Here is a 23,447-nt window from a genome sequence, read left to right as displayed (position 1 = left end):
GAAAAGGTGACTGATACCACTAGCTAGCGTTGTTAAGTTTTAGAGCACCAACGAGCCCAACCTTTATCTGTCCAGACCGTGGTTCAGTTGGCAAAAACTTGAACCATCAGACTCCTTGAACCTGAAAAGATGCAAACTGCACTCAGACTCAAGATAGGAATCCAGGTCTTGGAAGGTTAATGTAAAAGTATAAAATAAAAATTACATTTTCTAAAAGCACTAAACAATTGTATCATTTTTAAACCTTGGCAACCACAAGTCTGTCTCTCGTGGACCTGGATAGTTAAGGAGTGACTCCCCCGTCCTTTCCCCTATAGGCCACACGTTACCACCCCACCCCCACTTTTACCCCCAGAAGCGTGAATTGAACGCTGTGTCTTTAAGGGAGACGCGCGCAGTGGTTTCCGCACAGGACAAAATGTCTGCGAGGATCCTGGAGGCCACCGGGCGATCCCAGACTTCCAGCCCGCCTTCTGCTCCCGCCACGCTTCGGGGGTGATGGGGTGAGTGTGCGCCACCACGCATGCTGTGGCGCTCCCGGAGGCTGGGTCAGGGCGCGGCAGGCCAGGGGTGGGGGGAGGGGACCAGCCACAAGCCTCGGGGCCGCAGGTGAGCCTTCGACCCGCAAACGCCAGTGTCCTCTATTATCACAGGCTGTCTGGTGCAGAGGCCGCCGGACGTGCCCTTCCTTCGCTGTGGTCAGGTTGTCCCCGGTGTAAAAGATGCGTGTGGCCCCAAAGTCTGAATAAAGGCACCGATCAGCTTCTTTTAGCACCTCATTTTTGTTCCTCCACAGTATCCCTTCAAAAAAGTTATCTGGGAATATCGAAAATCATCTGCTCTCCTTTTTAGTAAAATTGCCTTTTTTGCAGTCACACTTTTAACAGTGCAAGTGGTTGGGTGCCCTGTAGTGTGCTCTTTCTCTGAGATTATCTTAAGGTCTCAAATTTTGGAGAAGAGAAAACGGAATGCGAGCCAAATGCTCAAACAATCCCTGCCCCCACTTCCATGATGCTCAAACAAAAGAATTTTCTGATCCTCTCTGAGTACACAGGAGCAGTTTGCTGTAACTACTGACAGTAGCCAAATGCCCCAAGCTTACCAAGCAAAATTATTTTTCCTTCCATGAAAGAAAAAAATAACCACCATCCGAACTTCTAATTAGCCCAGACTACATGGATAGGGTGTTTAAGAGAAACTGTTGTAGAGCGAGCTTAATAAATTAACATAATTAGGGTAATTATTTTATGCACTTCGCATTAATTATTTGTACACCCTTTTTGGCCAAAAATAGCTTGAGGCAAAGGACAATAAAAAGTATACAACAATGTGTAAAATGGCCAAGAGCCAAAACAAGGAAATTCTCAATTAAAAATTCTTTGTTACAAAGGCCTTCAAAGTAGGACAGCTTTAAATTCTTCTAGTTCATATCAAAGTATGCATTTTACAAGACAAAATGGATCAACACCCTTCTTTTCAGGAACATATGTATTAAAGTAATGTAGGCCTGAAATAAAGGTCCACTTTGGGTGGAAAATTTTCATTTAAACAAATGCATTAATAGAGAATACATCAGAGCCTTTTAGCTAATGGTAGAGGTATCTAAGAGTTTGGCTTAAGACATGTAGAGAACATCTCTGACTCTCCATATAATTAGTTGTGGGTCCAGTAAATTTTTTTAAAGTCCATGTGTAACCTTTATCTAATATTTTCACACTTATCCCTTTCTTGCCTGAGCCAAGTATCTACACTTTACTTGGTTTTTAACTTCATCAAAGTCTTCAGCCTGGTGATTCCAGACTAGTTTTTCTAATTGTCTCAATTTGTTTATAAACAGATTAATTCATTAGTTAATATTAGTAAACTAATATTTCTACAGAGATGGACAAGTAACAGATGAATGAATTGTGTTTTTCTTGATATTTGGGTCAATTGTCAAGGCTAATTATTTGTTTTAATTATTATGTTCTGCTTTGATTAAAGTTACTGGTGGATGAAGTAAATGAAAATGTTTTTATTGTTTCCACACAAATCTGTGTGGATTTTGCATTAGTGTGAATTTCTTACTAAAATCCAGGCTCAACCTACACATACTTGTTTGTAATCCTGCCAGATTAATCCATCTGAAGTGACTGGCCTTGGGTGTGGAAGGACAAATACAGCTATAATTCATGTTATTCCCTTTTGAGAACATTGCCTGGTTCTTTGGCCTTTAGCCTGCCTAATATGTTGCCTATGTTCAGGTTTAAGTGCAAAATAAAAAAAATTAGTTTGTTTTATAGGATGATTTTTTAATGTTCCAGTCATGTTTTTTATGCATATACACACATATTTACACAAATTACTCATCCAGGTTTTGATCTCCCTTATTCTCTATACTGGTATTCAGGGGGGTCATACTGAAGAGTCTGCATTTTAATCTGATAGGTTTTTAGAAGACTAGAACTTCAGAGAACTGCAAATAAAACTTTAAATGCAGTTTGAAGTAATTCATGTGAATTTATTATCTTCCACAGACTAACTTCTTACCATCCCTTCCAAATAGTGGATACTCAAATGAAACTCCCTTTGGGAGAGAGCAGAGGGTGGTACACTACTACTCTCTCCTCTTCCATGAAATAACAAAAATCTGCTTTTCTTTCAGCTTTTTTCCCTCTGAAACCAGACTAAAAAACTTCTGTTCATTTCATGCTAGCCACTTTTTTTTTTAAGTTTACTTATTTATTTAGAGAGAGAATGTGCACATGAGCTGGGAAGAAGCAAACAGAGAGGGAGAGAGAATCCCAAGCAGGCACCATGCTGTCAGCACAGAGCCCAACGTGGGGGTCGAACCCACAAACCAAGAGATCATGACCTGAGCCAAAACCAAGAGTCAGAGGCTGAACCAACTGAGCCACCCAGGTGCCCCTAGCTACTTTCATTTAGCATCAAGAAATTGTATTTTAGGAGCACCTGTCTGGCTCAGTTGGTAGAGCACCCGACTCTTGATCTCAGGGTCTTGAGTTCAAGCACCATGTTGGGCATGGAGCCTAGTTAAAAAAAAAAAAGAAGAAGAAGAAATTTTATTTTAAAATATCGGCTGGAGGGCACCTGGGTGGCTCAGTCGGTTAAGTGTCTGACTCTTGATTTTGGCCCAGATTATGATCTCAGGGTTTGTGAGATCGAGCCCCATGTCAGGCTCTGTGCTGACAGCATGGAGCCTGCTTGGGATTCTGTCTCCCGCTCTCTGCCCCTCTCCCACTCATGCTCTTGCTTTCTCTCAAAATAAATAAATAAACTTAAAAAAAAGTAAAATGTGAGCTTGGAGGTCTAGTTATAAGACTAAAGAACTTGGTGAGAGTTAGCACTAGTGGCAATGTGTTTTTGGGCCCTGAAGGAGGTGGAAAGGGAAGAGATGCTGAAGCAGGAATCTCTGCATGAACAGTTATATAGGGCCCCCAAGGCCTACCCTTTCCCCAGCATGGACACCGTGTGATGGAATTCACCCTCATGAGTGAACACTGCTCTGACCTTTACCACCTGTATCAGAATTATTGCTGGAAGCACCTCTCCTCACCAGACGGTAAGCTTCTGGAGGGGATGGACTATGTGGGTCTTCTCTTGGCATCCTGGGTAGTAAGCCCTTGCCTGACCCTGAGCAGGTGCACAATGAGCAATTTGAATGAGAATGGATGGAGTGAATGGATGTAAGCAAAATAATCACATTCATTGGCATCTTTCTTATAATTTAAAAACTGTTTAAGCAGAAGAGCACCTAGGTGGTTCAGTCTGTTGAGCGTCCTACTTTGGCTCAGGTCATGACCTCCTGGTTCATGGGTTCGGGCCCCATGTTGGGCTTTGTGCCAACAGCGAGGAGCCTGCTTTGGATTTTGTCACCCTCTCTCTCTGTGCCTCCCTCACTCATAGGTGTATATTCTCTGTCTCTCAAAAATAAACATAAAAACAAAACAAAAAAACCACCTCTGTCTTAAAAAAAAACTAAGGAAAAATTTAGGGAGTTCTTATTTTTCATTTTCTTCATATTAGCTAACCATACGTTAATAGGTGTGTGTTTTTGTTGGGTACTTGGTAAGGAAGAAATGCATATCAAAGGGCTCTAGGAAACCAGACTTCCCCATCAATTTTTTTTTCCTCCATCATTTTCTACCTGAGAGGTGAGCAACCAAATTTGCATGCAGGTCAATTTAGGAAATGAAAATAAATTTGGTTGGGGAGGGAAGGTGGATCTGTGATTCTTTGTTTTTTATATTCAAAAACCCTCAAGGGAATTCTTCCAACTTAAACTATCTATTGTAGTGAATAATAGAATGTCAAAGAGAGAAATAACACTGCCTTTAGCTACTAAGATCTTAATGTGGGCATGTATGAACAGTAAATGCTGGTAGCTTCTGTTTGCTCATGCCTTGAATTTATATGATATAGCACTGGAGAGTCCAATAGTGAGATCATCTGCATTATTTGATTTCAGCCACCAGTTTAGAGGCAGATAATCTTATCATTTCCCTTGACAGATGGGGAGATTGGGACTTGGTGAGCTGGGCCTAAGAAAAGTAGAGTCAAGTCATTACATTGAATGCAGTGTCCCTTGAATGCCTGCCTGTGCTAGGGAGATGAGTGAGGTGTGGATCGAGACTCTCCTGCTCAGGCAGGGCACAGCAAACCACCTGATATCGAGCAACCCTCCACACTGGGTTCCTTCCACGGCCAGATGGCAGCACCCTATGCCCCATCGGACTGATCCTCCAGTCTCCATAGTTAAGGTTGCTTAGCCCAGCCTGAGCTCACATACCCAAGGATTGTTTCATTAAATTATTTTGTATTTATGCTGTCACGAGCACTCTGCGAAGGCATGTACACAAGTTCTGTCTTTCCACAATGTCAGCTTTATTCAATCATAAAGCAAGGTTAACATAATTGTAAAGCAGATTCAGAACTCCAAACTCAAAGACCTTTCACTACGCATTTAACTTGGCGTCATACATGACACGCAAAACAAGAAAGATACAGTAAGGGTAAGTTAATGAATGAAATGCGAAGTCAGTCCATGAGCACACAGCTGGGATGAGGCCTTGACCAGTATGGGTCCACTCAGCGCTTCCTGCTTACTGTGTTCAAGCAGTGGAGGATCTCCATCGCTTTCAGAGATCAAACGAGCAGAGCCTTCAGTGGCAGTTGCCTGATGCCAGTGGGACATGGAAGGGTCAGCATCTGGAGAATCTGGCAGTTTGCCTCAACAATCTTCCCTTTTTAAACGAGTTTCATCAGTCTAGCCCTTTCAGACTTCTTCTGGGTCTAATGATTATCGGTTCTCCTTTCTTCCAGGCTCCCTTGGTTTTGCTGGTTATCAGTTCTGGGTGCCCCCAGGCTGTTAACAGTTTTAGCAGTTATCTGTTCTCAGCTCATCACCCTTGTCTGCTTTCTTGATTCATTACATCCTTGCCTGACATGAGTGACTCCATCTTGCTCTCTACGTATGTACAGACCCTGCCATATATGTAGTCTACCTAAATGTGTCCACAGATGTGCATGCTTTCTTAGTACCTTTTTCCTCTTTTGTGTTGGATGCTTCCCTTTCTCCTTTCACACTAGCTGCCACCCCCTCAACCGTCCCTCAACCAACAGTGTATCTCCTTATTTCTCTTCAGATATATATAAAATCTTAATATATCCTACATAGATCTATATATTATTTAATAATCATGACATTATACATACTTCATCTGACTTTTCTCCCTGTAGAGTTCCTCCAGAAATCCCTCTAGGTCATCTAGCAGAGTTCCAATCCATGCTTTGAATGGCTGCACAAAATTCCCTGGTGTGAACACATTATTTACCCAGCTCTTTTCTGACAGGTGTTCCCATGTTTCCAGTTTTTTGACATCCCAGATAATACTGTAGTAAATATCCTAATACATTACTTTACGTATTAGTACTTTTAGTTCTACAGAATAGATTCCCAGGAGTGGATCCCTGATTATATTTATTTTAATTAATAGAAATTGCCAGATTGCTTTCCTAAAAGCCTTCACATCTCCACTAGTAATGTATGAACGTATCCTTTTCTTTGCCTCCCTTCTAGCTTTGGCTGACAGACCTCTTCATTTTTGTTAGTGCAAGGGATCTGAGACCTTATTGTTACTTTAATAGCACTTCCCTGAATAGAAGTGATGTGTATCTTTTCACATATTTCTTGGCCATCTAATTTTGTTCTTAGGTCATTTGCCTATTCATATTTCTTGCCCATTTTTTTATTGGGTTATTTGTCTTTTTCTTGACAGTTTGTTAGAGCTCTTTGTGTATTAGGGTTGTGACTGAAGATGCTAACTAAGGCTTCTCTTCCAAGCCAAGATGGTTGGCTAGGAGGCTTCCCTCCCTCTGCACTGTAGGAAAAGTTGAAACAAGCCGAGGGGTTGTTTAGCAGAACTAGGAAGGCTGTTATGACTTGTGGCCACAGACTGCTGGTCACCGTTTAGATACTTAGTCTGAACAGAAGACTGTATTGAACCAGAATGTAGCCGTATGCGGAGGACTGAGAAGGTGAGGCAGTTCAGCACTGTGCTGCCTTCCACCGGTTAAGACCTCCGAGAGCGAAGGCCTGCCAAGGCAGAGGATGTCCCTCTGCTGCCCTTGGAGGGGCAGCGCTGTGCTGGCCGACATTTGTAGTGCTGCTTGTCCATGGCTCAGATGAGGCAGTCCACTAAGTCTAAGTCCACTAAGTCTTAATTCTGATTAAGACATCAGAATCAGTGCTTCTCACTCTTTTTTTTCCACCTTCACTCTTGTAACAGATGGCATTCATGTATGTGGCACTCCTCTGGGCATCCCAGATTTTGAAGAAACCCAGAGACATCTTGCAGGGAGGTAAAGCATGACTAATTGTTCACCTCTGGTACTTTTAGGGGCACATCAGTAATGATCACTCTCAGAGTGTGGCACAGGTAAGACAGTCTACAGCTTATGCATAGTTTTCAACCCCCAGCTCAAGAAAGCATATCAGAATTCAAAGTAATAGTCTTGATATTCTAGAATACCTTTAAATCTCTTTTAATTTATAAAAAAACAAGGATTCATAATACTATTCTCTCCACTTTTGTTTATGTTTAGCAATAAAACAAGGAACTCTGAAAAGAGAAGATTCCAATGTAGACGAAATGGAATTCTAAAAAAAATTTTTTTTAGGTAAATTTGGGTAACAAAAACAAAGTCTAATACTAAAATCTGGTCTGTTGACTACCCATAATGTTATATAACCATAATGTTTACTAAGCGTAAAGAAAATTATCCGTGAAAGTGGTCTGTAGCTCCCCTCCTCATCCTGTTACTCCCTTTTTGTGGACTTCAGGGATTTAGTAAATCTCTTGGAGGAAGTCTGGCCTTTAATTTTTAAAGATGTTTTATAATAATTGGCCTTCATGAGTAACCATATTCAAATCAATGCCTAATGTATCAGAAGATATGCAAATAGCTATTTCTTTTGTTAGAAGAAGCCTGGTACTTACTTGTCTTTTTTGATGATTCTGGTAAATTCCTTCTTTTTTTAAAAATACGAGCAATATGTTAAAGGTCATGCCTGAGCCTGATTAGACTTGCTTGGTGGGGGAAAAGTGAGCTTTGGAAAACTGTAATGTATCTGTAACAAGAATCTTAGCAATTGAAATAAAAGCTTACGCTAAACACTACTGCTATTATAGCAACTTATTTTTCCAACTTTGCCTTCCATCATTCCCAGTTAACGTTTAACCAAAAAGATTCTGGAACTTTATCATCTTCACTGCTGCTGGTTCAAAGCCTGACAGTATGAATGGGCACTGGCTATCTCACGGCGCATCTTGGCCTTGATATTCCCCCTGAAATAAATTCTCAGAAGAGCTCCAAGTCTTCCACGTGTTCTCTTACTATTTTTAAAGTTCCAGAACAAAGTTGTTTAGAATCACACATTTGGTCCTTTGTGAAGCTACTTTCTGAAGAATCAACTTCACCTTTTCTATTCCCCCTCGGTTGGTAGGTTATTGCTATAAATTGTTTTAACAGAAAAGACTTTGTAGCGACAGTCATTGGGTTGTGTTTGGATCCTTTTAACAACATACACGTTGGACAGAGCAAGTAGCTCTTACTTTTCTTTATTTTCTTCCTTCATTAAAAGTAGTGATCAAGCCTTTTATCTTTTAAATATATAGAAGGGAACACTGCATTGTGATGAGCTATAAAGAAAACAAATTTTGTTTTGTAACTGGAGCACCTGTGACAGGGTCAGAAAAACATGAACACTCGAACATGGTGCTAGCCAGCATTTCTAGTATCTATGTTGAGGGGGCGGTTTGCTGAATTTCTTTTACTCACTGCCTGTCCTCTGAATTTACTCCTAGCACTGCTGATGGTTCTTCAGAACTCAGGATTCCTGCTCAGTGTGTCCACCTGAGAACTTACATTGGCTGGAAACCATGAGGCAATGACAGGGACCCCCCAAGGCCGACAGGACGTGGCCTAATACCTAATTTAAAGGTAACGATTTAGAAAACTGCTTTGTATTTTTGTTTTCCTAAAGACATACATTTTTAAAACTAAAGTTTTAGTGGTTTTTAGTGCTGCCATTTTCCTCATAAGCACGTTGTTTTTAAATTCACAAAACAAAGACTTATTTTGAAAAAAGTTCCCTCACTGAGAGGTTTTTAAAAGGCTGTTCAACTGGCACTTTCCCCCCTAAAGTGTAAGAAACACATTTTTCATTCCCAAAGCTTTCTTTTCAGTTCGTTTCTACAGTTTGTTCCCTAACACTAAGAGAAGAAAACAAAACGGAGCCTTGCTCTTATTCTGAAAAGGCAGTACATTTTTAAGAAGAAAAGGAAAGGGGCGCCTGGGTGGCTCAGTCGGTTAAGGCTGTGAGCTCAGCTCAGGTCATGATCTCACAGTTCATGAGTTCGAGCCCATGTGGGGCTCTGTGCTGACAGCTCCGGGCCTGGAGCCTGCTTTGGACTGTGTCTCTCCCTCTCTCTGCCCGTGTCCCGCTCACGCTCTCTCTCAAAAATAAATAAAAGCATTAAAAAAATAAAATAAAAAGTTAAAACTCATACATACAAGAGCACTTATTTAGCTGGTTTTTCCACTGAAGAAGCTTGGCTTCCCAGTTTTTAGTGTAACTACCCGCTAGCTGCGAACCCACGTGATTTTGAAGAGCGTTCCTAGTTCAGGGAAGAAGGCCTGGACGCGTTGAACATTTTCTGAGGAATAAACCGTTAACACTGAAAAAGAACCCCAGGTACTACCCGAACGGAAGGGGTTTCCTCAGTTGCGAGCGTGGGTGTGGGTGTGGGTGTGGGTGTGTGGCTGGCGGCTGCCCTTACCTGTTTCTCCCTCGAATGCAGACGCCGCCGCGGAGAGAATGAGGAGTGAGGAGCCGACGACGCCCATGGAAGACAGCGGCGCGCCAGACGACGCTACGGCGCAGGGCGGCCCGTGTCCCGGCCTGGCCCCGGCCCCTCCCGGCCGCCTGGGGGCGCCCTACTGCGAGGCCTGGGGCTACTTTCACCTGGCCCCCGCGCGCCCGGGCCACGCGGCGGGCCAGTGGGCCACCTGCCGGCTGTGCGGGGAGCAGGTGAGCCGCGGCCCGGGCTTCCACTCGGGCACCCCGGCGCTGTGGAGGCACCTCAAGAGCGCGCATCGACGGGAGCTGGAGAAGAGCTCCGCCCGCAGCTCGCCGGCCGCCGCCCCGGGCCCGCTGCCGCCGCCGCCGCCGCCGCCTCCTCGCGGGCCCTCGGCCGAGGGCGACTGGGCGCGCCTGCTGGAGCAGATGGGCGCGCTGGCCGTGCGCTGCAGCCTGCGCGAGCGCGAGCTGGCGCGGCGCGAGGCGGCGGTGGAGCAGGGCGAGCGCGCCCTGGAGCTGAGGCGCAGGGCCCTGCAGGAGGAGGAGCGCGCGGCGGCCCAGGCGCGGCGGGAGCTGCAGGCCGAGAGGGAGGCGCTGCAGGGGCGGCTGCGGGAAGTGAGCCGCCGCGAGGGCGCCCTGGCCTTGGCCTCTACTCCGCTGCTGCAGACTCCGCTCAAAGAAGAGCCCTTGGGGGAGAGGGACGGCTACATAATTACCAAGGTCCTGTAGGTCTGGGCCGCTTTCCACTCCCAACCCCTCCCGTGCCAGCGCTACTCAGTGGTCCACGGATCAGCCTCACCTGGGAGCTGAATCTCAGGCCCACCAAGATCTCCAAATGTGGACCCTTGAGAAGCACTTAGGAAACCAGAGTAGAACCAAAAATCACTTAACGCTCTGTGCCCCGCCACGCCCCGGGATGCCTGGGAGCACCAGCTCCAGGGGCCTCCTTTGCTGTTGGGCTTCGGTGCAAGGAGGTGGTTTTCCTGCAACTCCTTTCGGAAGGACAGCTCGGTCCTATATTACCCGGAGTCCTGTAACTTCCATCCGTACCAAAGACTGCCACACCACGTGGCTGGACACCCGCCAGGGCAACCCAGGGTGGAGGGAGCACGGAAATGAGGATCAAGCGTTTTATCCAAGGAGAGTTTTATTCGTTTCCTCATGAATAAATCTTTGGCAAGTTGACTTTGCCAGGCACGAGGTTCTGAAAAGGGGGCCATTTAACCTCCACAACTGTTCTTTACCCTGTCATCCTAGTGCCTCATCAGAGCAATCTGGGAGAACCCCTGTTTGCTCCCCAGCTTGAAGAGAGCGCACCCCAGCTGTTCCCTTTCCGTTTAAGACCCAGTGGCAGCTGTGCTGCGTTTGTGCCTTACGCTTCCATACTAGCAAAACATGAGCTCCTCCCTCCTTAGGAAGGGAGCTTGGTTCCCCACAAAACAGTCCTCACTTGTGGGCCACAAGAGAAGACATCTCTCCCATCTGAGGTCACCTTTACTTCTTCCCGTTTGCCTCCATTCCTCTTCCACCTTTACTGGACCTTTGCTCCATTACCGTTTCTCCTTTCCTCTGACTCATTCCCTCTCTTCCCCAGACTACTCTGGTTCCTCAGCAACAAGTCTCCCCTTGTACTAAAAAGAAGGATTTGCCCAGCTTGACTGTCGCCAGCTTAACACTACCCAAGACGGGTCCAGTTATCCTTGCTGCCTGTATTTCCTCCCCATACTTAAGTCCTTTCCTGGAGGTCAGCTTCCCATTCTACACTGGACCCGTAAGCTGAATATAATTTGTTTTGAGCCTTCATCTTGCTAGTAAAATGAACACCCACATATACCCTCCACCTAGACTGAACACTTGTTAACATATTGCCTTATTTTCTCTGCCCTCTATCCCAAACATACATGGCATTTCATCCTGAAGTATTTCAGTCTATATATCCTAATAGCCTCTAATACAGAGTCCTTAATCAAAATTCCCCATTGTCTCAAAAATGTCTTTTTATCTTTCTTACAAAACAGGGTCCAATCAAGGTTCATACATTACTTTTTGATAACTTTAGTCTCTTTTGGTCTAGAATAGCTCCCTTATTACTTTTTTTTCCATGACACTTTTTTTTTTTAACATTTATTTTTGAGACAGAGCATGAACGGGGGAGGGTCAGAGAGAGGGAGACACAGAATCTGAAACAGGCTCCAGGCTCTGAGCTGTCAGCACAGAGCCTGACGCGGGGCTCAAACTCATGGACCGCGAGATGGTGACCTGAGCCGAAGTCTGCCGCTTAACCGACTGAGCCACCCAGGTGCCCCTCCATGACACTTTTTGAGAGTCCCAGCCCTCTGGCTTCTAGAATGCCCTTTATTCTGGGTTTGTCTGATTGTTTCCTTAAGCCAATTTATGCGCTCATTCTTGGCTCATCTGCCTCTGTGCCAGTGACTCCTACCTCCAGCCTCACGTTTACTTCCCAAGTTCTGGCTTCATGTCCAATCCCTGCTGTGTGTCTCTACCTCTGTATAGCGTGCCACTGCAGATGGAAAGGGCAAATCTCTTCAGTTCCACATCCCCACCCCTCACCCGATTATAACATTTATGGGGCTCTGAGAAAGTATTAGGTATATACTGCACACTGTACATGTACCATCCGACTCTATTCTCACAGCAGCTCCTTGAGGAGGTAATACTGTGCCCACTTACAGCTAAGGAAACGGAGATAGGGGCTAAGTAGGTTGTAAGTAGTAGCTTTGAGATCCAAATCCAGTCTATACCTCCAGATGCCCTGTTCCTAGCTGCTGCACTATCTCCCTTGCTAGTCACTGTGTGAACACCAGTTTCCTCCCTAGCTCTAATTCCAGGTATACTAGCACCATGTGCCAGAGCTGTGCCAAATGCTTTAGAATAAGTGCATGGGCAGCAACCCCATGATGTAATTATTCTTATGCCCATTTTGTAGAGGAAGAGACAAGCTCAGGGAACTAAGTAATGATGAGGGAGAGTGGGATTTGAATTCATCTCACTGAGGGACACCTGGGTGGCTCAGTTGGTTGAGCATCCTACTCTTGATTTTGGCTCAGGTCATAATCCCAGGGCCGTGGAATCTGTGTTGGACTCTGCTGAGCATGGAGCCTGCTTAAAATTCTCTTTCCCCCTCTGTCCCTCTCCCCCACTCACACTCTCACTCTCTCTAAAAGAAAAAAAAGAAAAAAGGTTCGAATTCATCTCAATCCTAGGCCCCTAATGTACTGAGGCTATTTCTATAAAGTGTCACACCTGTCTTCCTTCTGATGCCACCTGCTAAGCTCAAGCTTCACTTAGCATTCATCTGGGGTTCATCTTCCCATCCTCGTCTTCCCCAGTTGCCCCCTTCCTAACACTCAGCTTGGCCAAAGGAACTGTTCTAAGCCAACATTGATTATATCACAATTCCTGCTCAAAGTCCCCAGCCCCAGCCCCATCACCCATCGTTAAGCTTCAACTTTGTGGCCTGACATTCAAGTTTCCCCACCCTGGTGCCAATCTTATCTGTCCCTTCCCCTACATGTATTGTATGCTCCAGCCAACTAGACTCTTGGTTCTTCCTGACTGTCCTGTCCTTATGGCCTTCCCTCCACTTAAAATGCCCCCTCAAACTCTGAGTATGAAAAATCCCACCCATTTCAAAGACCATGCTCAAATTTGACTGCCTGCATGTAGCTTTCCTTGATTTCTAATTTAGAGACGATTCTTTACTTCTCTGGGTTCATGGCATTTTGTATGTAAGTGTCCATTATTGGGCTGTTTGGTTTGAATCCAATCAATTGTACTAGTATGTCATTATCAGGAATGTTTTTCTTAAAACATTTTTTTTTCATTACACAAGTAATGCAAATGCAATGCCCCAATCTAGGAAGAAATCAGAAAACAACAATCCCCCAGGGAGCCTGGGTGGCTCAGTCAGGTAAGCCTCTGACTCCAGCTCAGGTCATGATCTCACAGTCCGTGGGTTTGGGCCCCTCATCAGGCTCTGTGCTGACAGCTCAGAGCCTGGAGCCCACTTCAGATTCTGTGTCTCCCTCTCTCTCTGCCCCTTCCCAGCTCACACCGTCTCTCTCTCTCCTTCAAAAATAAACATTAAAAAAAAATAAAAAAACAAAACAATCCCCCAAAGTCTTGTCATCTCAGTAAAACTTCTGTTAACTTTTTAATGTATTTTATTCTTTTGTATTCCATAATTTTTACATTATTCTAATAATAGTATTTCTATTAAGTATTGAAATTTAACTTCTTCACGTGGATTTCAAAGTTGGGCTATACTATAGGAATTTGAATTTTTAGAAGGGAAAAAAAGCTCCTACCAATGTTACTCTTCTATTCCACCAACTGTTAGAACCGTTAATACCAGCAAAGACTGAGTTTTAGAATTTTAACTGCCTCCTCAAGAAAGATGACTAATGGGAGCACCAGTAGCCTCTGTTTAGGGGACGGGGGAACAATATCAGGGGCCTGATAACTTAGTGCTGGTTGTGGGAGAGATTTTACTTTCTCTTTTATATACTTCTGCCTTGTTGTACTTTTTTTATACCAAGCATGAAGTACTTTTATAATCAAAAATAAAATAATTCACATTTCTCAAATGAGAACTCCTGACCATCAGCTTTCTACTTCCTTAGTTAAACAAAAACTCCAATACAAGGACTGATGTAATCCCCACTTCTAGAAAAGCCTAGAAAGAAACGCAGCCCTTGTCCGGTCTATCATTTGACAGAGGGGGGAAAAAGAAGCCCCAGGGTGGCTTGCTCTCAATCAGAAGACTGCAGCTATGGTGGTTCACCTGACTCCACCCTCAATAGATACTGTGCCTCTTTGGCCTTGAGGACTTCCGCTGGCTTGTCCAGCAAAGCATGAGGGCTGTCAGGACTCATAAGCCTGCATTGGCCTCTCTGCCTGTGTGTGACACAGTCGGCTCACAGAGTTATCACTGGCAATGGGTGATAGGGACACACCTCACCTATATTGGCCGGGCTTCCCTGACTTATGTGCCTGGGCTTACTAAGAGCGTCATCCAGGTGCTGCCTTTGAGAGCAATGCACACAGTGGCGAGGTGGGTGGCTGGAATGGGGGTGCACAATGCCCTGAACCCAACTCCTGAAGGCCTGCCATGACGTAAAGTGATCAGTCACTTCTTTCAGTTAAAATCTGTCAGGGAGGAGAGGGAGGCAAAACAGAATACTAACAGCCAAGGCTGAAACGGCTAGGGCCCTTTACACACCTAAGCTGTCATCCTGGGAGCTGCAGAAGGGGAGAAAGCTTGGCTTGGTTTGAGCTGAGTTTCTATTTTAAATGACTCCATGTCTTTAACGTCTTGGAAGGAATTCGTAAAGACTGGGCTTTGGTTTTGCTGCCACTCATCAGGGAACTATATATCTAAATGTTTGAACTTCTTACTTTTCCACAACCTGAATCTGTTTCTTTGTCTGAAAAATGGATGAGGTCATCATTCAAGTCCTCTTTGGCTGCTGACATGGTATGATCCCATGAAATAGTCAAACATCAATTGTCCTTTGAGTCAATGAGTTGTTCTATTTAACTGGATTTTCTTGTTAATTGCAAATTTAGAAATAAATGTTGAAAGTGACATGCCTATTAGTAAAAAATAATACTAGTGGGTCCAACTTCTTCCATAGTACTGAGGTACTAACTCTATCACTCACTCCCTAGAACTGAAAATGTGTACAGCAGTAATGAGTACACTCTCTCGTACCCACTCTTTTTGTCCTCATGACACCCTGCAGGTAGGGCAGGTTTAGCTGCCCATATTTTACAAACGAGATCACATACTCCAACAAGGTGACGTGGTCTTTCACCTGGTCACTTCACCTTGTTGAAGGGTGTGGCCTCACACCACAGTTTGGAGGTTGGAGCTCAATCCACGGATCCTGGCCATACCTGGGGCTAGAGCTGCACCTCCTTCCAGGCCTCCCTTCTGCTCCACCCCTTCACCAGTGCTATCCTGGCCAGAGCACCTACGGACACTTGGGTTGATGCTGGCTCCTCTCCACCCACAAGCTCTTGGGCTGATGGTAAGCCAGGCCTTAAGGAAGTGAGGTTGACCTTTGCGTTAATTTCTTACTGCAGCTGTCACAAATTACCACAAAGGTAGTGGCTAAAAACAACTCAAGTTTATTACAATTGCAGGTCAGAAGTCTGAGATGGAACTCAATGTCAGCAGGGCTGTGTTCCTTTCTAGAGGCCTTGGGTGGGAATGCCACCTTTTCCAGCTTCTGGTCCCTTCTACCTTCAAGGTCAGCAAGGGCCAATCTTTCTCAGATTGCATCACTCTATTACCCTCTTCCATATTTACTGGACTCTCTCATCTTACTGTTGGTTAACAACCTAATTCTTTCTACAACTTTAATTCTTCCCTGCCAGGTAACATATTGATAGTTTCCAGGGATTAGGACATAAACATTTGCTGGGGGGCAAGGGTGGGGGTCTATTATCTGCCTACCACAGCATTATCCTGCCTGGCTCAGGTTTGAGGGTACGTGAGAAAGGCAGAGCTTGAAGGGGGGCCCCTATTCTCCAGAAATCAATACTTTAGTGGGGGTCCTAACCTTCCCCGCCTTGTAAATCTGCCTCATGCAGGTGCAGGGAGTACTCACAAACTTTTCTGAGACAGATACCTGAAAGGTGGGTGTGAAGGATGCCTTGGGGGTTAATCAGGGGCCTCCATAATGTTGAGAACTAAATATTTAAATATCTGAGCACTAATTAGGATCTGGCTGACTAGGAAGGCCAGGTGGTGATATGTGAAGAGCTGATCAAGCCTTTGGAGTCAGATATGAATTAAAATTTAAGCTTCAAAAAAAAAAAAAAAAAAAAAAAGAGAACTCAAATATTACAATGGAGAAAAATATTGAAATACTTTTAAAAAGTCTCAGTTCCCAACCAGGGTATGTTAGGTGTCACTTTGGCAACCACCTTAACCTCTCTGAAACCCAGCTTCCTCATCAGTAGAATAGAGATAATACATACCTTACAGAGTTATTATAATGACTAAGTAAGATGTTATTCAGGCAAATTCTGATACAGAGTTTAAACTCAGTAACTATGCCTTCTTTCTCTTTCTCTTACTTACATGAATGGGAGTGCAAAACCAATCCAAAGGATCTCAGAAAGAGCAGGTTCCCTCAGATGATTCCTGAGAGCAGCTGCTCACAGGCCACAAAAGTTGGCCAAGTCATTTTCCTTCACGACAGAACTCCTTTTCTATCAAGACATAAGTTCCATACCTGTTATCGCAAATGAGCTAATCCAGTCAAAATTCTGTATGACTTGTGACTATAAAATAGTCTGACAGTCTTATAAGTGAATATACCAAAATCTATCCATCTAAGTGCTTTTCCCTTCAAAGTAGTCACTTTGAAAGACTAAATAGTTTTGGAGCACCTAGGTGTGGCTTCAGTCGGTTAAGCATCTGACTCAATTTTGGCTCAGGTCATGATCTCACAGTTTGCAGGTTCGAGCCCTGCAATAGGTTCTGTGCTGATGGTGTGGAGTCTGCTTGGGATTCTCTCCCTCTGTCTCTCTTTCAAAATTTCATTTAAAATATGAAAAAAAAATCAGATTAAAAAAAAGGAAAGACTAAACAGTTATTCCAAAAATGTTTCCATGCTTAAAACGTCTCTGGAACTCCTCTTTTAGAGTTGCTCTCAGAGTCTCTGACACATTCTTTAAAACATAATTAAGTTGGCAAATACTCACCTTTCCGGGAAAATTTTGATTTTTGAAAAAAGCTGCCAGTCAGAACCCAGCCTGATAAATACGGTAGATGGTTAACCAGATTAACATTTCAGGCTAATAAAGTGTGATTATAATAAAGCAATCATTATTTTTGTGTGGTTCATAAATTGGTCTTGATAGTATTATATATTAAGGTTAAATAAAGGTAGCTTGGCCATAGTAGACATTAAAGCTCACTTTAGTGGGTTTATGATGTGAATTAATTCAGATAGCACTGGGAGTCATTACATATTTAAAAAGTATTAAATGCTTCTTTTCATGAAAATCTTAATTATGACATTCTCTGAAATCTGATTTCATAGTATTAAAATAAAGGCTTTAAGGAAAAGCATTAAGTGCTAATGAAAGCTTTATTATTTCGGTATATATTCTCCTGGGCCTTTGGTCAAGATAAGTAATGACCAGATGAATGAGTTGGAAACCTTCCTGGCCTCTGAAGTCTACTAGTAATTGGAAGCTAAGTAACACACTGTCACTAGCTTGAATACATTTAATAATATTCCACCAACTTCTCCCTGTCTTTTGCTTTCTGGACAATGAAATACCATGGCATCTTAACGCAGATGAAAAAAGGTAGCAGGCAGAAGACAATGTATGCCTCCATTCACATTAACTTCCTCCCCAGGGTGTCTGCTTCTCATCTTCCAGGGACTTTCTGATTTACATGTTCTCCATCAACTCCAATTTCCAATGACCTGATTCATGGTTTTGTTTAATTTTGTTTTGTTTTTTTGGTACTTCAATGATCTATCGTTCAGACCAAGAGCCACAATACCCAATGTCTGAGTAGGCAGAGTCACTATCACTCTCAGGTAACCAGAGGAGATACATAATTGAATGAAGGGCTGCAGCCTCAGTAAGGTTTTACTGTTGTCTATATATCCAAAACCCTCAAAAACATGAGTACAAATTTTTTGAAGACAGAGATGATAAGATTCCCCCAAAAAGGTCCTGTTTAGAGACAGATCTGAAAACATTTGAAAAACACAAATTGCTCCCCTCCCACCCCAAGAACTTTTGCAAAAACTCTGAAATGAACAGAAACTGTTTTGTTTAACACTCAGGAACTATCAAGGGCTTCATGTGACCAGTTGGCCTTTACATTCTACAAATACCATCTAAAAATAAGCTCCAAGATGACAGTCTTGTCCCATTTACTACTGTATCCCGAGTGCCTAGAATAGTGCCTGGCCTGTATTAAGTGCCCCAAGGTTATCTGCTGAATGAATACGTGCTGTTGAAAGATTTTACTGTCTGAAATCTAGTTCCTCTTTCAGTTCTCCCGCTTCTAGAGTGTAATGAACACCAGGGTGGGCCTGCTAAATGTCCCTGTCACCTTCTCCAGAAGCTTCATTCCCAAAGTCATGCAGAATCCACCCCTTCTTGGAGGATGACCTCAAACGGTCACATACAATACCTTCTATCCTTTCTCACTCTCTAGCATCTACTACTTTCCTGCTCATTCTGCAATACTCGTTAAGAAATCCAGCTCCTGGGGGCGCCTGGGTGGCTCAGTCGGGAAAGCGTCCAACTTTTGCTCAGGTCATAATTTCACAGTTTGTGAGCCTGAGCCCCGCGTCGGGCTCTGTGCTGACAGATTGGAGCCTGGAGCCTGCTTCGGATTTTGTGTCTCCCCCCCATCTCTGCCCCTCCCATGCTCATGCTCTGTATCTGTCTCTCAGTAATAAATGTTTAAAAAAATTTAAAAGGGAGAAAAGAAATCCAGCTCCTGTAATCAAGACAGTATGGTACTGGCACAAAAACAGACACTTAGATCAATAGAACAGAATAGAGAACCCAGAAATGGACTCATAAATGTATGGCCAACTAATCTTTGGCAAAGCAGGAAAGAATATCCAATGGGATAAAGACAGTCTCTTCAGCAAATGGTGCTGGGAAAACTGGACAGCGACATGCAGAAAAATGAGCCTGGACCACTTTCTTACACCATACACAAAAATAAACTCAAAATAGATGAAAGACCTAAATATAAGACAGGAAGCCATCAAAATCCTAGAGGAGAGAGCAGGCACAAACCTCTTTGATCTTGGCTGCAGCAACATCTTACTCAACACGTCTCTAGAGGCAAGGGAAAACAAAAGCAAAAATGAACTACTGGGACCTCATCAAAATAAAAAGCCCTGCACAGCAAAGGAAACAATCAGCAAAACTAAAAGGCAACCGATGGAATGGGAGAAGATATTTGCGAACGATGTATCAGATAAAGGGTTAGTATTCAAAATCTACGAAGAACTTACCAAACTCAACACCCAGAAAACAAATCATCCAGTGAAGAAATGGGCAAAAGACATGAATAGACACTTCTCCAAAGAAGACATCCAGATGGCCAACCAACACATAAAAAATGCTCCACACCACTCATCATCAGGAAAATACAAATCAAAACCACAATGAGATACCACCTTACACCTGTCAGAACAGCTAACATTAACAACTCAGGCAACAACAGATGTTGGCGAGGATGCGGAGAAAGAGGATCTCTTTTGCATTGTTGGTGGGAATGCAAACTGATGCAGCCACTCTGAAAAACAGTATGGAGGGTCCTCAAAAAATGAAAAATAGAACTACTCTATGACCTAGCAGTTGAACTAAAGGTATTTATCCAAGGGATACAGGTGTGCCATTTCGAAGGGACATATGCACACCAATGTTTATAGCAGCACTATCAACAATAGCCAAAGTATGGAAAGAGCCCAAATGTCTATCGATGGATGAATGGATAAAGATGTGGTATATATATATACACTGGAGTATTACTCGGCAATCAAAAAGAATGAAATCTTGCCATATGCAACTACGTGGATGGAACTGGAGAGTATTACGCTAAGTGAAATCAGAGAAAGACAAGTATCATATGACTTCACTCATAGGAGGACTTTAAGAGACAAAACAGATGAACATAAGGAAGAGAATCAAAAATAATATAACAACAGGGAGGGGGACAAAACATATGAGACTCTTAAATACAGAGAACAAACAGAGGGTTACTGGAGGGGTTGTGGGAGGGGGGATGGTTTAAATGGGTTAAGGGGCATTAAGGAATCTACTCCTGAAATCACTGTTGCACTATATGCTAACTTGGATGTAAATTAAGAAATACATTAAATAATTTAAAAAAGAAAGAATTCCAGCTCGTGAGTCAGCCTTCTTATCCACACCTATCTATCATCACCTCAAGGAGTGAAGATGACCCATCCACTTATTTGCCCCACTGCTCTCACTTCAATAACCACCATACCCACTCCAGAATGCTACTCCTAAAACTGTACCCTTGCTAGGGGTAGCAGGGCATAACAACACAAAAAATTGCTAATATTTGAGGACTTACTATGTACCGGGCACTGTTCAATACGACATAGGCCTTATCTCAACTTCCCAGTAACTCCATGAAGACTAATTAAAGTATACAGGCTTAAATAAACTTTTAAACATCACTCAGCTCAGGAGTGGTTGAGCTGTAATGTGAATCCAGGTCAGTCAGACTCATAAGCCGGTGCTCTTAATAGTCCACTGGGATGAAAAGAATAAAGATTTAAACCCAAGCTCTACCACTCTGCCACACAGACTTTTTAGAGGTGCCTGGGTGGCTCAGTCAGGTGTCCGACTTCGGCTGAGGTCATAATCTCGCAGTCTGTGGGTTCAAGCCCTCCATCAGGTTCTGTGCTGACAGCTCGGAGCCTGGAGCCTGCTTTGGATTCTGTGTCTTCCTCTCTCTCTGTCCCTCCCCTGCTCATGCTAAGAACAGATAAATATCAAAAAAAATTTTTTTAAATAAATAAAACATAGAAAATAAAAAAAAGTCTCCAAATCTCAGTTTTCTAACTCATAAAATAGTGGCAGGAATTAAGAAGATAATATACATTAAGTGCTTAGCACAGTATTTGACATAGCACAAATGTGTGTTCCATTCATCCTACCACAAATGCTCACTGAACCTCCTAAACGTCCAATGCTGTGATAAGTACTGAAGATAGAGCAGAGAATAAGACCAAAAAGGTCCCTGCCTTCACAGGTCTGCACAGCTCAATAAATGGGTGCTCAATAAATACCAAATAGAGGGGGAAAAGCCCTCACAGAGGTCTGTCAGCCTCCACTCCGCCCCCCTTCAGTCATAGCTATTTTGCTATAAAGTGAGATAATGAGAATTAGATTCTCTGCTTAAAATCCTCCAGGAATTCCTCACTGATGAAGAGACAAAAAATCCAAATTTCTTAACACAATATTTGAGAATAGCTGTAGGTATGTGTTTCAGTTCCCCTCCCCACTGGCTCTTTTGTTTTTTTCTTAATGTTTTTCTTAATGTTTCTTTTGTTTTTTCTTAATGTTTATTTATTTTTGAAAGAGAGAATGTAAGCGGGGAAAGGGCAGAGAGTGACAAAATCTGAAGCAGGCTCCAGGCTCTGAGCTCTCAGTACAGAGCCCAAAGTGGGGCTCGAAGTCAAGAACTGTGAGAAAATGACTTGAGCTGGTATCAGAGGCTTAACTGACTGAGCCATCCAGGTGCCCCTCCCACTGGCTCCTCTTAAAGAGGTAAAACCTTTCTCCATATGAAATCTATCTGGAAGTTTGAATTGTAAACCAGTCAATGTAGACCAGTTCTGGTAACAACACAAGAACAAGAGTCACCAGTTTGGCACCTCAACCACTTCCCACCCCCCATCACCCATTCTCTCTGCCTCTGTCTCTCTCTGTCTCTCTCTCTCACACACACACACACACACACACACACACACACACACACACACACCCCTGCAGTTCTGTAAGGCAGTGTCAATGTCATAGATTCTGTCAAACCATCTGAAAACCAAGCTTTAAATCCATAGTTTTCCAATTGTGGAACACAGGCCATCAGTGGATTATACAATCAATTTAGTGGCTGGAATCAGTGACTTGGAAAACAAAATAAAGAGTCCATTATGTGAACTAACAGCTAAGTACTGGTGTATAAAACTTGCTATAAATGCATACACAAGACACATACTGAGCTGTCATATAAACTGTATTTCTTAACATGGACCATGGTCAAAATGGTTTGAAACCCATTATCTCATACCCTCTATGTAGCCTCAGTTCCTTCCATGTTTCCTCAGTCACACAAAACCCATCTGTATCAAGCCGCTTGCAGTTCCCGAAACCCACCTTGCTCTTTCACTGTTTGCCTTTAAGTATACAAGCCAGGCTGGGTACTAGGAATACAACTGTGAGAAAAACCCAGGCCTTGCCTACATGACATGTAAGAATCTAGACAGACAAATGCTATACTAATCACATTAATATATGTGAACTGAAATAAGTAGTCTAAATGAAACAAATACAGATTTTCAAGAACATTTATCAAAGGCAATCCAGTCTACTGGACAAGGGAGGCATCCCTGAAGAAAATCAATTAGCAGAGATCTAAATGTCAGAGTTAACTATAAGGGTATAGGAAGAACATTCCAGACTTACCAGAATAAAAGTGGCCTTAGGGTAAGAGAAGGTGTGGCATGTTTGAGAACTGAAAAAAAGGTTCCTGCTCTGACAGGGACCAGAAAAGCTGGCAGTGGCTAGACCAGGTAGAATGTTATGGGCTAGGATTTTGTTTTCTGTCCTCAAGAGTAATGGAAAGCCACAGGAGGATTTAAATAGGAAATGATAAAAGAGGGGTTGTGAAGACACTGTCCGTGCCTGCAGCGTAGAAGATGGACTGGAGGGAGGACAGACTGACTGCAAGCCGACCAGCCGGGAAGCTAGTAGAATAGTCCATGTGGAGGTTCCTCAAAAAAATTAAAAATAGACCTACCCTATGACCCAGCAGTAGCACTGCTAGGAATTTACCCAAGGGATACAGGAGTACTGATGCATAGGGCCACTTGTACCCCAACGTTCATAGCAGCTCTCTCAACAATAGCCAAATTATGGAAAGAGCCTAAATGTCCATCAACTGATGAATGGATAAAGAAATTGTGGTTTATACACACAATGGAATACTACGTGGCAATGAGAAAGAATGAAATATGGCCCTTTGTAGCAACATGGGTGGAACTGGAGAGTGTGATGCTAAGTGAAATAAGCCATACAGAGAAAGACAGATACCATATGTTTTCACTCTTATGTGCATCATGAGAAACTTAACAGAAACCCATGGGGTAGGGGAAGGAAAAAAAAAAAAAAAAAGATGTTAGAGTGGGAGAGACAGCCAAAGCATAAGAGACTCTTGAAAACTGAGAACACTGAGGGTTGATGAGGGGTGGGAGGGAGGGTAGGGTAGGTGATGGGCATTGAAGAGGGCATCTTTTGGGATGAGCAC

The 23,447-nt window shown here is 43.4% G+C and overlaps 1 protein-coding gene and 1 non-coding gene across 14 annotated transcripts; both read left to right on the top strand.

Annotated features, from left to right (window-relative positions):
- Positions 1-354: 354 nt before the first annotated feature.
- On the top strand, positions 355-10,546 carry ZBED3 (zinc finger BED-type containing 3). 13 transcript variants are annotated; one of them, XM_023257734.2, is made up of 5 exons: positions 379-503; positions 3,425-3,562; positions 6,789-6,861; positions 8,367-8,502; positions 9,363-10,546. In XM_023257734.2, the coding sequence occupies exon 5, from the start codon at positions 9,380-9,382 to the stop codon at positions 10,088-10,090; it is 711 nt and encodes a 236-aa protein (XP_023113502.2). In that variant the 5' UTR covers positions 379-503; positions 3,425-3,562; positions 6,789-6,861; positions 8,367-8,502; positions 9,363-9,379; the 3' UTR covers positions 10,091-10,546. The 13 variants fall into 13 exon arrangements, with proteins under 13 accessions (XP_023113485.2, XP_023113500.2, XP_023113502.2 ...); XM_023257732.2 differs by lacking the exon at positions 3,425-3,562 and having other exon boundaries at positions 361-503; XM_023257741.2 differs by lacking the exon at positions 6,789-6,861.
- On the top strand, positions 6,523-6,660 carry LOC111557045. Its single transcript, XR_002736796.1, has one exon. It is a non-coding gene; the product is annotated as a small nucleolar RNA SNORA47 (small nucleolar RNA).
- Positions 10,547-23,447: the final 12,901 nt, after the last annotated feature.

The sequence above is a fragment of the Felis catus genome, chromosome A1 (assembly GCF_018350175.1).
Source record: "Felis catus isolate Fca126 chromosome A1, F.catus_Fca126_mat1.0, whole genome shotgun sequence".
Taxonomy (NCBI): domain Eukaryota; kingdom Metazoa; phylum Chordata; class Mammalia; order Carnivora; family Felidae; genus Felis; species Felis catus.
Note: the sequence above shows the minus strand (reverse complement) of the source record. Positions and strands in the feature narration are given on the sequence as shown.

Coding starts and splice junctions, on each gene's coding strand:
- ZBED3 (XM_023257717.2), top strand. CDS start 9,380: ATGAGGAGTGAGGAGCCGACGACGCCCATGGAAGACAGCGGCGCGCCA.